The sequence below is a fragment of the Thamnophis elegans genome, chromosome 10 (genome assembly GCF_009769535.1).
Source record: "Thamnophis elegans isolate rThaEle1 chromosome 10, rThaEle1.pri, whole genome shotgun sequence".
In the NCBI taxonomy this organism is placed as follows: domain Eukaryota; kingdom Metazoa; phylum Chordata; class Lepidosauria; order Squamata; family Colubridae; genus Thamnophis; species Thamnophis elegans.
The window spans coordinates 15,776,165-15,794,056 of NC_045550.1; the positions used below are offsets into that span (position 1 = coordinate 15,776,165).

The 17,892-nt window shown below is 36.0% G+C and overlaps 1 protein-coding gene across 3 annotated transcripts in view; it reads right to left on the minus strand.

Moving 5' to 3' along the window:
* Positions 1 to 2,378: 2,378 nt before the first annotated feature.
* The window catches only part of VTI1A (vesicle transport through interaction with t-SNAREs 1A), a 242,007-nt gene continuing 226,493 nt past the window's right edge, over positions 2,379 to 17,892 (minus strand). For 2 of the 3 annotated variants that reach the window (XM_032225616.1, XM_032225617.1), the window contains one exon: positions 4,532 to 4,608. Coding sequence is in view for 1 of the 3 variants with exons in the window: in XM_032225615.1 (XP_032081506.1) it covers positions 4,515 to 4,608 (94 nt within the window). In the remaining 2 variants the exon portion in view is untranslated. Of the gene's footprint in view, positions 4,609 to 17,892 lie in introns of all 3 variants that reach the window. The other variant, XM_032225615.1, reaches the window with a different exon arrangement.

The following is a 17,892-nucleotide window of genomic DNA, read 5'->3' on the forward strand; positions in this document are numbered from 1 at the left end:
CTACATGAAACCAAATCAGTGGCAAAGAGGAGGGTAATGAATAATCTATTTCATATTCCAACAGTACCCAGAGCTCTGAGTGGAAAAATATTCAGTCAGATGATAACATGAAGCTGCTGAGATACCAGATGACACAGCTAATGTTTAAATAATGATAATAATATTAGATGTAATAATAACAATAATAACATGATAAACAAATCATTAGCCCTGGACATTTGTTTAATGCAATTTGTTAATGAACATAATGGTGGGGACTGATAATGAAAGAAAATAAAAATGTCTAAACAGGCGCCAAGCTGCCAGTGATGCTCAATTATTTCCTTGTCAAGTTTTTATGATTTAATGAGCTCCTCTGGGACTGACGGCTGTCAGTCAGTCGTGACTTTTTGACACCATTACAACTTCAAATACAGCAGCAGGCAGGCTGTTTTCCTCGGATTTGAAATACTGAAATGATCTGACAGGTTTAAAGAAAAGATGTGCAAAAGAGAGAGAGAGGGAGAGAGAGAGGAGAGAGAGACACAGTTGCACGCTCTCTCTCTCTCTCTCCTCTCTCTCCTCTTTCTCTCTCTCTCTTTGTGGGACAATCTCAGGGTGCTGTTCGGTAACGAAAACCCAATCACTGAGGTCATTATCTGATGAGGAATTTTTTTAAAGGCACTGGCAAGATCCCCCCCCCCTTATTTTTCTCCTTAATGACAAGCCTCAATGGGTTTGCCCCGCATGGGATGGTCAGAGCCGCACAATTTTGTTCACCATTAATTTCAGTCTTTGAAGCTCCATGCTCTGAAGCAGCAGCAAAGAAAACCCCCCACCAAGCTGGCTGCAAAAATAAGACAATCCAGACTGCCTTAAACAGAATACCAAATGGCCTTGTATCCCTGAGATGGGAACTGACGTCAGTCCAGCTACATTTTTTTGATATTTTCCCCAAATGTAGAGCATTTAAAAACTCTTTAAAACTGAAGCATCTTTATTTAAACTGTTTGATTCTGCCTCAGTACAGAATTAGTGTTTTGCTTTGTGGAATTGTTTAGCAAATAGAAATATACACACTAGAAAACTAAATTAACATTAAGATGTCTTAATTTGGCATAATTCAGTAATAGCTTTGCAGTGTTAGAACCATTTGCTTTTCAATGGTTATGCTTGCATCCATTTGATACATTCATTGACTGAAGTCATATGGCAGATAAGTTCAGTGGAAGTCAGAACCTATGTGGTAGTAGAGTTGGCAGACATAGTTTTCCTGAAGTTGGGTTTAATTGCTGAGGTACTGTAGAAGCAGCTTACTTAGGGTAACTTTCACAATGACCCTAAGTATTCAGTTGAGGATAAAAGTAACTCTAAGATTTCATTTGAAGAAATGAAAATAGTAACTGCCTAGCCATGGTTGCTTATTTTCTTTCAATCAAGGTTGACAGTGAACCTGTAAATTCTTCATATACCTGTTAATGAGGTGTTTATTACATAGAAAATATTAAACTACACCTAGCCAAATCTTCAGCTGATGGATGGAACCGTGTAGGAGTCAATTTATAGTCTGGGCAACTGCTACAATATGCAGTGGCTTACATACTTTGAAAATAATTTAGAAGAAGTGCTCCAGGCCAAGCAGGAGCACAGTCCCTCTCTGCTATTCAATAAGCAGCCTGATTTTTTTTCTCAGGCTACAGTAGAGGTCTGAAAAAAATGTAGTCACATTAAAGCAGTGGCATCTTTTTGTGCTTGTATAGAAGCCCGGAAAAAAATCAGGCTGCTTTAATGAACAGCAAAGGAGTGCTGTATTTACATTCAGTCTGAGTCACTTTCTAACCATGTGATGCCTTAGCATGTAATCTACATCTGATATCTAAACTGAGGTGTACTTAAGAGAATGAGTTTTTTCTTTGTGGGTTTACATAAAATGCATGACTATTATGTATTCATTAGTTTGGGTGAAGCATCAGTAAATAATTAGTTATGTTAAATTTTTGAATTAGTCCTACATATTCTTAGGATAAATTCATACACAAACTGTTTCTATGACTTCTGTAAGATCTTTAGAAATCAGCACATCTAAACACATCACAGAAGGTCTATATACTGAGGGACTGGCTTGATTATCAGATCATCAAACACAAGAATGTTACTGTGACAAATTTGTGTTATGAAGCCTATGGAGTATAACTGATTAGCAAAGATATAAATAGTTGGAATTAAAAGTGCTGTGAGTTTTTAAAATAAATACTCAGGACTATTTTGCATTTCTACAAGGGACTGTTATAGTTACATTTTTGAAACAAGACAGAAGAAATATTTTTGGAAAAAGGTTCTAGCTGAATGTATAACACCACTGGCATTAAGAGGCAGAAAAATGACAAGCAATAACAAATAGCCTCTAAACACAATTTAATATATTTTCTTTGAACTTTATATTTACAGTAGCTGTTTTCAGAACAAAGGATTTGTGAAAATGTACATCTTCTGACCTGCTTTGATATATACTTTTAACACTGGAAAGCATCTGCTTCATCCCCTTTTGCCCAGAACCCATGAACTTAGCCTTTCCCTATTATTAAGAAGGTAAAAGCTATAGTTCTGTTTACACAACTTAAATGATTTATCTGAAGACATACATGCCCTAACCCTTTTCGATAAACAACATTTCTCTTGTGAATCTCTTCATCTTCATTTTTTTTCCTAAGCTACATTAGTTTTATTTGACTCAGCTACATCAACATAAAATTCATTCAGTTCTTTGTTTCTGGGTATACTAAACATGTTTAGGGTCAAATTCCATTCCAGAGTGTTTGAACATGGATATCATGGAAATGTTCTTTCAAATACTAGGTAGAATAAAGCTATTAGATTCTTATGACCTTCAGCTGATTGCCAATATTTTGTGCCTCTGTAATATGGCTTAGTTTGTTCCATAACAATTTTAAATCTTTGGAAATAAATATTGAACTTTAAAAGTTATCATGAAAGCTTCCCGCTTGCCCAATGAATTCAAGGAACATTGGAAAACACAGTTTCCATAGTTCCCAACATTCCGGGAAATTGGGAACCAAATAAAGTAAATCCACTAGTCAGTGTGGATACTATGTTATATGTTCACAGATGATGGGCTTGACAATTATTAGGGGCAGTGGAGGAAGCTGCTTATTTGAATTACATGGATGAATAGGGGAAAAAATCACATAATATTCAGTTTTAATGCTAGATTTTATTTCCAGTTATGTCTAATGGATGGGGTGAATATGTGTGAGACTGTAGAGCTTATCAATGATTTCATATATATTAAAAGTGCACAAACACAAAAAAGCTTTTCACATAATACTAAATACAGTAATAGGAGTGTTCAAGCAATATATGTGTTCATTGAAAATATGATTTTGAGGTCATCCTATCTAATGTATCTAGTTTATGCAGGAATATTGGACTATATTCCTGCATAGACTAGACAGTAAACTTGCCTTGGCTATACAAAGGTTACAAGGTTGAGGACTTGACTTATAATGCAGTATCTAAATACAGATGATGTAAACTGGGTTGGAGATGAGAGGTCAAAATTATTATCAAAACAAGGCTAAGGGGAGATAAGTGAAATCTGGCTTAATTTATTTTACAGAGCCTAATGTGGACAGATTTTATCCAAAAACATTAATTTAAGACATTTTTTTAAGCAAATGAACATTACCTTTGGATATAATTCATTCAGAATATTCATTCAACCACAGTACCAGCACATTGATTCTAGGTCAATTCGTAGATTTTTAAATTCCATGATTTTCTTACATTAAGATCCATGAAGTGATCTCCTAAATATATTAAACAGTATGTTCTTGATTTGAACTCCATACACATTAAAACAACAATAATACAAAACAAAACTAACTGTGTAATGTCATGGTCATAGGGAAAACTGCAAAATAAACTTGGTTGACAATTCAAAACACGGGACAGATGAAAATCCAAGTGATAAACCTTGAAATATTAAGTTCACCGTGGACATTAAATCATACTTTTTAAAAAGCTGTATATTTATTAGAAACTAATGTCTTTGCTTATAGAGTTATATAAGAGAGTTAGGAGAATGACAAGGGATAGGTATGGATTTATTTATTTGCCTCTATTTCCAGGATTATAAAAGGGGGTTCTAATAAAGATTTAAATACCAATTCAATACATACAAATTGTGTGTGTCAATTGTTGTCATTATTAGTGTAAACTATTTGCCCTTAAATTTAGTTCAGTAATTATGACGGCAGTCTTCATATCTGTTAATGATGTTTGCCGTTCCATATGCTAAATATGGAAATTTCTATTATGAAATATCGCTAAACCAAAGACAATTATTTAATCAATATGCAGCCAATAATGACACAAACCCTTCTGCTATTTGCACCAGAGATCAACTGTGGGCTTTGAGAAGGAACGCCATTTCAGTGCAAGAGAATGATTCGTGTGACCACTTTGTCTTCATGATTCTGAAACTGTTTGCTGCAGGGTAGCAAAGAACAAAGATATCAATGTCCCCTGATAGAAAAAAAAACAACCATCAGGACGGCAAAGATGATGATGACTGCCAAGATAACAAGCAAAATCCGGTTCTGGATGAGTCTAGGAAAAAAAAGAGAAAGGGGTAAAAGACAATAAAAGATGTATATGTCAACTGATTTCTATGCACATATCCCACAAAACATAGATAAGTAGCCTTTAAGACTATTTGCTATATTGATTTTGCTTATTTTTGGTTCTGAGGAATGAGTAGATAATTTTGTCTCTTAGTTTTTTAAGTGTTTAAGAATAGAAAATTAATGGAAGAGGAATTTTCTTGTGTTGATGCAAACTAAATTTCACTTTTTTCTCTCCATTACCTTTATTTTGTCTGGAACAAGACTTTTTCCTTCTTTTCTGCATTTTATAAAAAAATGATAACCCCCAAATGAAACAAAGTGATGCATGCCTGTGCCCTACGCTTTTTCTTTTGCCCAGTTGTGGATCGGTCCTCTTTCTAGATATACATTTTAAGGAAAAAAAAATGCAAGACTCCAAGAATTTTAATTTGACTATTAGTTCCTTAATGGATTCGCCTATAAAATATATACACGAATTATATAAATCATTGTTTAATTAGTCATCTAAACTCTCTGTACATACGACACACAGACACACTTAGAGACACACATGCTCACATACACCCATATACAGGGAGTCCTTGACTTACAACAGTTTATTTAGTGATCATTCGAAGTAACAATGGCAATGAAAAATGTGACATGACCCTTTTTCACATTTATGATCGTTGTAGCATCCCCATGGTTATATAATCAAAATTGAGATGTTTGGCATCTGACTCATATTTATGACTGTTGACATAACCTGGTGATCACCTTTGCAACCTTCTGATAAGCAAAGTCAATGGGGAAGCCATATTCACTTAACAATCAGGGCAAGAAAGGTCATAAAATGTGGCAAACTCACTTTACAAATATCTCACTTAACAACATAAATTTTGGGGTCAATTATGGCTGTAAGTCAATGAGTACCTATGTATGTGTCTGTCTGTCTGTCTGTCTGTCTGTCTGTCTATCTATCTATCTATCTATCTATCTATCTATCTATCTATCTATCTATCTATCTATCTATCTAAATCTATCTTTATTGGTTTGCATAGAAAAATAGATTTCCTCATATTATCTACAAATGCCATAAACCATTATGCAACTCCTGAAATAATTTTGCCATTTCATTCATACAAAAGACATTTTGCCTTGAAGTAGGCATTACTGGGAGGGAAATATGATGCAATTACTGTCATCAAATATCAAATTAGTTTTGAGGAAAAGGATAATTTATTATCAAGAAGCAAGTGTCAAACTCTGGATTTCATGCTCTAAAAGCCATCTTTGTCTCAGTAGCATAGACAGAGTAATAAGGCAAGCTTTATCCTGTTGTGTAGTAAGGAGGAGCAATAAAAAGATTCGAGATTCAAAAGATGCAAGAAGCAATAATACTTTGTGTTATTCACCATTTGCAGAGATGAACCTCTTATTTTGTTAGCATACAAGCAATCACTCATCACTATTTAAAGACAATGAGTAATTTAAGAGCTCTTAAAACAGAGTAAGTGTAAATCATATCAAACATTATAATTATGACCGAACAATCAGGACTGTTTGTAGGATATATCTGTAATAATCCAACAGTGTTTTAATCTATATACCTCAAATAAGATATTAGGATGATTTGTTTATATAATCAGTATAATCAGAGTCAGACACAAAAATAACACAAATATTAGAAAGTTTTATTGAAGGTTTCAATGAAATTGGGTACAATAAATTTATTAGGCTTAGTTATCAGTTAGTTAAACTGATGTATTTGACAAAAAAACCCAGTAAGTTTTTTTTAAGATTACAAATTGTAAACTCTATAAATTGTAATTTCTTGTATATCACTCTTCCCCAACACACACACACACACACACACACACACACACACACTAATGGAGATAGGACAAGATGCTTTGGAAAGTAAGAGAAAATCTTAAATCAATTTCAGATCACTCCCTGTTTTTTTCAGTGTTCCCTCTTGCTCCCAACATTCACCTTTAAAAAAAAAAGTAAATGGATGGATGAAAACTGTCACATCAGACAAACACACTCCCCTGTGACACTTTAAAAGGACCAGCTCTCTATCCTCCTGACAGGTTACAAAATGATCACATTTGCTGACACGTCTTCCGCAAAACTGCTTTAGTGCTTGTGTCCACTTTGCTAGCAGGAGATGAATGGTCTGCTTTGTCCTCATTTATCACTTAAAGCTAAACTAAGATCTGTCTCGTTTATTTTTCCTTTCCTCACTAGAAAGGATAGCACAGCATTAATTCTCCCACGATGACAGCTAATTCAAACTTAACAGGCAATATTTACTCTGCCAAAATGAGCAGAGTTCTCTGTCTTTCTTCGAAGGAAAAAAACCATGTTTAATGGTCTAACAAACTAAAGCTAATTAAAGGGACTTCTGCTTCTTATTAGTTTGCTATGTGGATTAACACCTGAGCTTAGAGCTTTCTCTTTCTCTGACTCTCTTTTTCATTCATTCATTCATTTTCTTTGTGATTTTATTTCCCTTTTCATATGGGGTATTCTCTAAAACAACACCTGAGAGACAACTATTTGACCAAAGTAACTAACTGCATGAAAAGCAGCCTGCAGATTTGTCTGCTCAGTCTCATCGATCCTTGGGGGGGGGGGGGGGGAGATACCTTAGGAAAATTGAAACTGGGCAAAAAAGCACACTGAAAAACATGAAAAGTCTTTTAAATTCAGCCTTAAATAAAATAGAGTAATATGCCTCTAATACAACTGTGGCTGACAACCGTTGTATGTATGGGATGAGAGCTCCAAGGCATCCTTAATGCTAATGTGCAGAGGATTAAGCGTGGATGATATTTCCTCATTTGAGCACATATTTGGACAAATGCATATATCTAAGACACTAGCGTTCTTAAGCCATTGCCTCATATCTGACCTAGTTATTGGTGTTTCAGTACTCTTAAATTAAACAGGGAGAAGAATAAACGAAATTATCTCTTCACATGTTTCAGTTCTGATTTTCTGGCTGCACACTTGATTGCAAGATTAGTTAATCGGCAAACTTGTCTCTAAAATCCTCCTCATAAGAAGACAAATCTTTGCAGACCCCCACCTATATCTGCTAATTAAATGTTCCATTAAAGTGCAAATGTAGGATATGTATATCAAAGGTTAACTTTGAGGAATTTGAATTAGCTAGCTCATTGCATCTAAGGACAACATTGAACAGAACAAATTAATCATAAAATAGGAAGGATGCTATCAAAATTCCTTTTCAGAATTATCACTATTCTTTATATTTTACTCAATAATAAGATTCTTTTCCACTATTGCAAAAGTTATGTTGGCTTCATTGTTCCACTACTACGGAAGCAGAGCAAAGAACATATTGGAAATATTGCTGGAATAGTAAAGCTCCACTTCAGAGGGCAACAGGAGAAAATAGACCATGATAAACTTTGATTCTGCCAGTAGCACATTTCAGACTGCAAGTCAACAACCCAGAGCACTAAAGAAATGAATTGGGGCGCTGAGTGGGCTTTCAGTAACATTCTGTAATCAAACCAGCTCAGATGGGAGAACAATGGAGTTGGCATTGACAGGGCCCATCTGTAAAGAGGTTTCTAATACTGTCACAGCCAGACACTGCCAGTGGGTATAGCTCCAGGCAACGCAACAAGAAATTTCAAGTGGAGGAGGGAAAGAAAAAAAGTAAGGATCACCATCATCTGTAAAAAACCACATAGCTTATTCACTAGCAAAAAAAAAAAATGCTATCTGTAACTTTGGATTCCTTTCACCTAAAAAAACCTCAGCAAACTCCCTCAGACAGGGAAGCCAGAGCCTCCTTTGAAAATGCAAGGCATGTTTACAGGGTAAATAATTTAAGAAAGAATATATACTTGAAAGGAGACACCACAGAAACATCATGGCTAAATGCCCGAAGGCAAAAACTTGTGCATTTGCATGCCACATTTTATTAAGTTAGCACACTGTAGCTTTAAAAGAGTGTAGGGCCAAATTAAAAGGAATGTGTGACTAAAACTTCAAGAATGCTCCCAGTTTGCATTATGAATCACAGTATTGCTGATATTAAGATGAATTATCTGTTGATTCTGTGCAGCCTACATATAGAATTCACAAAGTTTTTCCTACAGACTCACAAACTGTTATAATAAAGCTGGGCAATAAATTCAGATTTTTAAAAAGTTTTTGAGACTTGGGTAACAGGACTGTGTGCCCATGAGATTTAAATCATATATTAAGCTCTCTGAGCAAATGTGTCACCAGAAATGATAGGGGGAAAACTTTTCCAAATAAATTGTACTGGACAAAATTTATTCTAGATTTCCACAATCTAGGAAAGATTGGGATATTGCAATAATTATTGATTTTTATTATTCTGGAAAAAGAACAGGATTTATAAAACATGATTTGAATGAACAAATCTTTAATTAATAATGGATTCATCCAAATAGCACTAAGCAGAACCTATGTTTTATATATAATTTCTAGATCTACTATTAATATTAACCACCATTAAATTTTAGGTCATCCTTGTTAGAACCCTGTCTACATGCTTTTAGTATAAATTTGTCAGAAACCACCAAACAGAAAAATGGGCAAGGTTGTCTTGACATTTGAATTGACACTAGGAAAGATAACTCCTGATATGCTGTATTAGGGGGCAGATAAACTCTGTACATAAAACATCAACCCTTCAAGGATAAAGGAAGATAATTTCAAAATAAACTCCAGACCAAGAGATATCAAGCCCATATTTTATAATCTTGTCAATGCTACTTTGCATGAATTTAATGTGACAGAATTACATATTTACAGTTTATGCATACATTCTGAGATGAATTTTTTAGTTTGGCTATATTTGCAGAAATTTCAAAATACAGTATACTTTTCCTATCATATGATATACTTAAGCTATTTTTATGTTAAACATCCTTTAGGAAACAAAGCAGCATTCATTAAGGGGAAAGACACACCATTTAAGATTCCAGGTTAAAACCTTCTACATTATTTTTGCAATATAGGTAGTCGTTGACTTATGACCACAACTGAGCCCAAATAGACTAGATCTGTCCTATTGTATCCTGTCCTGTCCTATTCCTATCCTATGCTCTCCCACCCCAAGAACCTAAATGGACTGTTAAGGAAATCTACATATACAAAACAAACCAACGGACAAATGCAAATTAAATAAAACACATTTTAAATTTATTGTTAAAAATTAACAATAGCAAACAATCTAATCTTAAACATCCAAAGTATTGTAGCATTTAATTATTAGGATCGAGGGCAAGAATTGGTTTTCCATCCTATCATCCTACCCATTCTCAATCTGTACTGAAATTTCAGAAAGATGCTCATAAAATACAATCTGGATTACAATGCATGTAGGTCTGAATGTCCTACATTTTGATGCCCTGTCCAAGCAGGCCATATATTTCTATAGTTATTCTAAAATGGAGAGATCACAGAAATCACAATGAAGTCTAATTCAAATTGAATAAGGGACATTTACTTTGCTAAAAGGAAATAAGTTTTGTATCACATTGTGGGGCAGTCCATGCTAGGCAACCATGCTAATATGGTGATTGAAAGCATAATCAATAGTCCAGGAAGAGGAGAATATTGAGAAAGAAGAACAGAACAATATTCCACTAAAATAACAGTCTGGCAGACAAACTTAAGTCTTTTATGTTGGAAATGCAGGAACAAAATAGGACCATATGTTGTGGTTATGTAAGCCTCCCCCCAAAAACATTAGAAAGAAATACACTATATTGCCAAAAGTATTCGTTCACCCATTCAAATAATCAGAAGCAGTTGTGAGCGGATACTTTTGGCAATATAGTGTACATCACAACATTCAGAAAATCCTGAAAATGAAATTTGAACTGAAATGACAGATTAGGTATATTGGGTACCGATCAGTGGTGGGGTTCAATGTTTTTTAGAACCTCCTCTGTAGGTGTGGCCTGCTTTGTGGGAGTGGCTTGCTGGCCATGTGACTGGGTGGGAGTGGCCTGCCAGCCATGTGACTGAGTAGGAGTGGCTTGGCAATCATGTGATTGGGTGGGCATGGCCAACTTGTAAAATGTGGTAAAACTCACTTAACAACGCTCTTGCTTAGGAACCAAAATGTTGGCTCAGAAACTCTGGCATTTGAAGCACAAAAGTCTTAAAGCTGTCAAGTTACAGGACCCTTGCACCCCTAACCCTTTAGGAAAAAACCCCCAGGGGTGTTCAAACTTGACAGTTTTAAGACTTGTGGACTTCAACTCCCAGAATTCCTCCTCCAGTCATGTTGGCTCAGGAACTCTGGCATTGAAGTGTGCAAGTCTTAAACCTGTAAAGTTACAAGACCCTTGCACCCCTAACCCTTTAGAAAAAAAACCCAAGGGATGTTCAAACTTGATAGCTTTAAGATTTTAAGGTTTAGATAGGACTCTTAGAGATGGGCAGGGCGATTGGTGAGTCAGCCAATCAGTGAGCGGTGGGTGGGGCAAGCATAGTGCAGATGGGTGGGGGGAGGGAGCTGGAACCGGTTCTAAATGGCACGGTAGATTAGTGGAACCTCTTCTATAGAAAGGTTAGAACTGGCAGGAACCCACCCCCGGTACTGATTATAATTATTACTGAATGTACAAATCCAGAAAATGTACTAATTCAACAATTTGATACATGTTGACAACTGTAAAAACAAACTTGGCCCAATATTTGAAAAGACAAGTCATTTTTTTCAGGGGAATAAATGGTCAAGTTAAGACAAAAAAGTAGATCCATCAACCATGGCAGAATACAGTCACCAAACATGTCAGCTTTCAAATAATTACTCTCAATACAACCCAGTCTAGGGTGAGGTTTGTCAGCCAGAACAGAGATTCAAAGTTTCTTACACAAACAGGAACATCGAACAAGAGCTGGACGTCAGACATTGTTTCCAGCAAAGTGAAACAAGCTCAGAGCTGCTTTTTAAATAAAGTTTCATCCAGGTGACACTAATCAAGAGATTTATTCCCTTGTTGGCAAAGAGACCTTTGCACTTCTGTTCTCTTCTCTACTTGGAGACCTCTATGTCGCAAATTTACCTTGCAAAGGACATTTGTCAAAAAGGTCAAGTGCCATTTCTGGAGCACAACTGTGATAAAATTGTTAGGGGTCCATGTTTCAAATACTTAGAAATAGTTGTATTTGGCCAACAGTATGGAACTCCATGGAGACTACATCACTGAAATGCACAGTGCAACTCATCTGCTATCCTTAAATTCCTCAAGAGAAGAGTGGTTAGCACATTTTTGCAGCACTCAAATTATTGGAAGTCAAGTTATTTGCACAACTTCTTCAATTTTGCATTACTGAAACTTGTTCTGTCCAAATTCTTAAGATTGGCTCTTCAAGCCCCAAAAGATGTTTTTAATGCTACTCTGAGATTAAAGACAGGCCTCATGAAAATGAAAGATAGAGTGTGGGTGACCATACTCAACTATTGGCCTTTTTTATCCTTAGACTTGTCCCATTAACTATGAAGGATGACTTTCAGTCCACATGGAAAAAAGCAGCGACAACCAAAATTTCATCCTTCAGCTACTCAGCATGGGGTATGATCAGGCCCAAACACTCATTATACAGCATCTAACAGACACAGACAGAGTGCCAGTTGGATCTACTCAGAGCTCCAACACTTATTGCCAGTAAATCCAACAAATACTCTGCCTCCCCTAAAACAAACTAAATTCCAAGTACTTAGCCTCAAAGGTCTTTACTCTGGCACAATGTCATGCCCACCCATCAGTTGTCCTTAAAAGCTGATACATGAAGATTCTATACCTGGAGAGACAATACCACTGTAACTCGGGACACATAGAAACAACACAGCATATGTTTCTCTGGTGCTTGTATTACAGAGACATTTGTATAAGCCTCATCTCATCATTATTACATAAATATCCAGGGTGCACAGGACAATTCTATACCTCCCTGTTGCTTTCAGATATAAACCCTGCTCTAACATATAAAGTTCTTTGGAGCAGTGCTTAAAATCCATCAGATGTTGACTAATCTCAATGAGCATCTAGTTTGTCATACTAGAGTGCTCTGTACTGTAGATTCAGTCTGCCACATGTTAATTTCTATGAACTCCTACATCCTCTAATGCTCCTATCCTTCTTTTTAGAAACAGATGTTTATATATATATTTATTTTACATCTTGTAGATTTTTAGAATTATGATTATTTTTTAGACATATTATTTTTGTTTTTCATTGACTTTACCACCCTCTTCATGCTGATGTTTGACTGTAAGAAAGATTTGATTTGATTAGATTTCAGAACCTAGGTTCTGAACCAAGGAAGAAAAAAAGTCATCTGTTTTATTTCACCAGTGATAGCATACATTACACAGAGAAAAAGCTAGCAGGAAGAAAATAATTACTGTGGCAACCCTGGTTTCATTTGCATGTCACAAATTTTAAGAAAACAAAATGAACTATCTCCAAATAGTACAATTCCAACTCTTGTAATACAGAGGCAAAAACTGCAACCTTAACTGTGATTTCAATCAGCCAACCATTTCAAAATACCTGCATGATTAGATCCTGGGCATCATTTTGCCATTTAGATATATTCCCTTTTCTGTCTTTGGATGTATGTCTTTTTCTATATGATGTTGTGTACAGTTGTCTTAACCATATTGACCTCTTTTCAGTCAAGAAAGGAAAAAGATATTCCCCTCACACACATTTGCAGCAATTGTTCCTGAAAATACACCCTGCAAAATATTAGTATTTTGTCACTTTATGTGTGAAGGAAAAGTGTGTGTGTGTGTGTCCTCCACTCCCTTCCTTGAATGCTGGGGGGGGGGGGGGGAGAAAGAAAAGAAAACAGCCATGGCTAAGGCCATTTGTGAGAATGGCATTAAAGAACCCTACTCTGAGACAGATAAAAATAATGAGAACCTTTCTGTCAAGAAGGATTTAGAAAATATCACTAGCATTATTAAAATTTAATTTTTTTTACTGTGCTTTTTGGTTCCCCATTTTTCCAAAGATAATGAGCAGGATTGCACACCTCCACACATGGCAGTGACTTGTTTTGTACAATAAATTCAGTCTTTCCACTCTGAAGACATTTCAGACAACAATCCTGGCTGCCATACCAGTGCTGCGTGCTTTGAGCCTACCTCTAAAAATGGTCCATAAACTAATTTTGCAGAAGGTCAGTGGAACAAATAAAGATCATTCTTTTTGCCCAACTGATTCAGTGAAATTCTGGCAATAGCAAGAGAAGGAATGAGAGACAGAGAGGGAGGCAGGGATTCAGAAATTGTTTACCTGATAGACAATGCATCTGCTGTCCTGCCATGTTTATCCTGCTTCAACTATACATCCCGACCTATCTCCTCCCCCAATCTCTGTCCTTTCAGCCACTCTATCACCCCTTACACCCCAGCTGATCTTCACTGTTTGTACAATTTTTCCAATGAGTTTTTAAAAATTACACTTATATTAAAACTTCAATTTTTCCACCCTATTACGGCATATGTCTGTTGAACGCTATGATAAACCACAAAAAATTGAAAACAAACTTGGAACAGTGGAACATATATTTTAATCACTGCTTTTAATACTAATTAAGAGAAGGTAATTGAAAAAATGGTTGATTGTAACTGCACAGAACTTTAGATGAAATGGATTACCCAGGTCTTTTAAAGTTGAGTTTCAGGGCTGAAATACATTATTGATGAGCTATCACAGAACTGCAATAGGTGAGTGACACTTGTCCTGTTGAATCTTGGAAGCTTTTGAAATCATCAGTTACAGTATGCTTCTGGACTGTCTATGATGATTGGAATAAGAAAGCCCTGGTTTGGATAATTTCTCCTCCTTCTCAAGTCAGTCATTGTGGATAGAGATAGAAGAGTTATCCATAGACTTCATCTTCTCCCCCTGCTATTTTCCATCTACTGAAGCTACTGGGACAGAAGATCAACCAATATGGGGAGAGGTACCACAAATATGTGGATGAGAGACAGGAAATCTTGATCTAACAGCTGCAAACATTTGAGGTTTGGATGGAAACAGGCTTTGACTAAACCCCCAAAAGATGGAATGGTTGTAGGATGAGGATAGGAGGGAAGGCTTATGGATAAAGTGGAAAGAGTACATTGCAATTGTCTGGAGAGAAGAGGCAGGCTGCTCCCAGAAAAGCAGCCACGGTGTTTATGACTGATGCCATATTCTGCCTGAAGTCAATTCCAAGACCTGGTTTTTAGGGTTTCATCATTTTAGACTCTACTTGATGGCATTGAATGGCAGATCAGTATCTAATAAAGCTTCCCTCATCCATGATATGGACTCTCTGTTTGCATGGATCTCCTCCCGATATTCCATGGTTTACCGAGCAAGTCAGAGAATTGACATACCGTGTTTGCCTGAAAATAAGATCTGGTCCTATATTTTCTTATATTTTTGCTGTCAGAGGCCTTCAGGAACTACTTCTGCAGTTGATAAGCTTTTCCTGAAGGCAGCTGATAACGGAGCTCTGGATCAATCTGGAGCTCTGTTATCAGCTGCAGAGGCCTTTAGGAAAGACTTGCTGGCCTTGGCGGCTGCAGGAGAACTCAAACAGCAAGGCAGGTGTTGGGGTGTGCGAGGCCTGGCTGCAACTGTTCAAAAGTAAGTAGTAGGGCAGCTCCACTTTCCATTCCCACCCTAGCTTAATTTTTGCCCATCACCTCATCCCACTATGTGCACCCAGGAGGGTTAGGGCTTATATTGGGTACATGTAAAAAAAAAACAATTTAGGGCTTATTTTCAGCATAGGTCTTTTTTGGGGGGAAACATGGTAATAGACACCTAGAGAGCTATTGGAGGGAGACAAAGAGTGAAGCTGAGAGTAAGAGTCTATATTAGAACTTACTTTGTTGTAATAAGGGCAGTAAAGTGTAATTACATCTCTGCCCCCATTGCATTTTCAAATAGCCGACCAGAGTCTCTGCTTCAGGTGACCAAGTCCCTCCTAGGTAAGGAGGAGCCAGGACAGCTTATATAGGATCATTGTGATGAATGCTTTTGGCATCTACCAGATAAAGATGATAGCTTTGCTCAGATTTGGACTTTGGCTGGACAGATATTTCAGACGTGACAGAGACACATCTGAGCTCTGTTTTCCTGCATTGAAAATCCCCTTATTTACAGTCTTTAAATATTTATGTCAAACTCCATGAAATATATAAACTAAAATATGGTGTAATAAAGTTTATATGATTTCTGTCATTCAAGAGTTCCTGTGCTTTGAGCTTTGCTTAAAGAACTGCTGGTCATGTACCACAACATTGGCTAGGAATCTCTTAACTCTGTAGCAATTATGTGAAACATTTCCATATGCATCTCTGTGCACAATGCACATGTAAAATAGCCTTGAGAAATAAATTGATTTCTAGGCAAAGAAAACCGAGTTATACAAATAATTTCTATATAATCAAAAAGATGGCAGCATTCCATGCTGGTTCTTTTCCCACAATAGTGTTGACTACAATAGAGCTTTCTAGGAAGCATCCCTCATGGCTCTAAAGTTTGAAATAGATTTTTTTTTACAAATCTATGTGATGATCCTTTATTATAGCTGCCCACTGCAAAAGACTCTGGCAAATGAAGTAAGGCCTTAATAAATACAGCTTGGCTAGCTCTATAAGGTCTCTAGTTGAAAATACAAATTTCATGCATTTTGGTTACTGCTGAAGAAGGAAGTCCCCCACCCCTCCGTTTTTGCTTTATAGTAATTTTCTGTGGGTTGTATTCATAGACATTTGAAGCTAGTTACAATGACATCACAATGACAAAACGTACAACATAATGCTACAACACGAATTCTGTGAATATACTTCCACGTAACAAAAAGATGTAGTTTGCATTGCAATATTGCAACTCACATTATGTTAATACATACAGTATACAAATAGTCCCTCTTTTGTGTATGCCCATAGCTATGCCTGAATCATACTTAAGTTCCATATTCTTCCAAAGTTCAGTGTCTGAGTAATTATACACATTTTTTAGCACAAGAAAGATGAAACCTTTGTTAAATAGAACAATAATCGGCTGGAATCCCAATCTGACTGTAGTTCAGTAGAGAGAAAGGGAAATAATTTTGTACCATATAACAGACATAAGAATTTTAAAAAGATCATTACTGTCACTATCAGCTAGCTTAATTACTGCTGTTAATATATTAAATTTGTCAAAATTATCAATATAATCCAGCATTAATTTACCTATGCGGCTGAAACAGTATAATAATATTGGTGAACAACCCAATGTTAGCCTATTAAGTTCCATCTTCTCCATTTATAAATGTTTACAATATTATGAATAAACTTCTTTAAAAGGTAGTTTATTGACCCAGACGTGATGATATAACAAATAAAAATGCTAAAATAATACATTTTAATTGATGACTTCACAATGTTTTTACTACAACATTGGTCTCACTCCATAAAATGCCAATCATGTTTTTTTATTAACAGAAATTTTCTATGTACAGTAATGTTATAGAAAAAAATAGTTTTGTGTCGTGGCAAATACTTAGAGATAGTTATTAAATAATAAAAAGTTATCTTACTTTGGATTTACTTTTTTTACTATTAAAGAACACAGTGATAAGTGAACAGTGCTGTTCACAAAAGAAAAGAAAAGAAATAAAGAAAAAAGAAGAAAAAGCCCTTCAATAGCCTTGTGGAAAACTATAAAACAAGCAGCAATACAGTCCTTTGCCAAACACTGTCATAAATTTTTTATTTGACAGCTAACATTCTCACTAGCTTTCTTGGCAGCAATTGGGACCTTTAGCAAGAAAGGTGCAAGAGAAAAATACCTTGTTTAGAGATGTTTTCAACACTTTCTGGGATTTTCAGAACTTCTGCCTGCAGCACACTGTTACAACCACAGTCTCCAACCACCTGATGAGTAGGTGGTAGTTTTTAACTTCTTCTTTTTTTAGAAAATATAGACAGCTTACTATCCCCATTCTCCTCTGGCCTCCAGCCTAGAATCTCCCCCTCCCCTTTACCCATATCTGTCTTCCAGAGATACAAGAGGTTCTTCACTGTCTAGACAAAAAAAAGTTGAAAATATTGTCAAGATTTTTCTTTCATTGCTCCTGTTACTATCACAATCAGACTCCCAGATAACAGAGATAAAATAGAAGCACAAACAAGTTGATTACTTTTGCATTTTTCCCCAGATATATATTTTTTATTTATAAAAAAAAACTGGTTGGGTATACC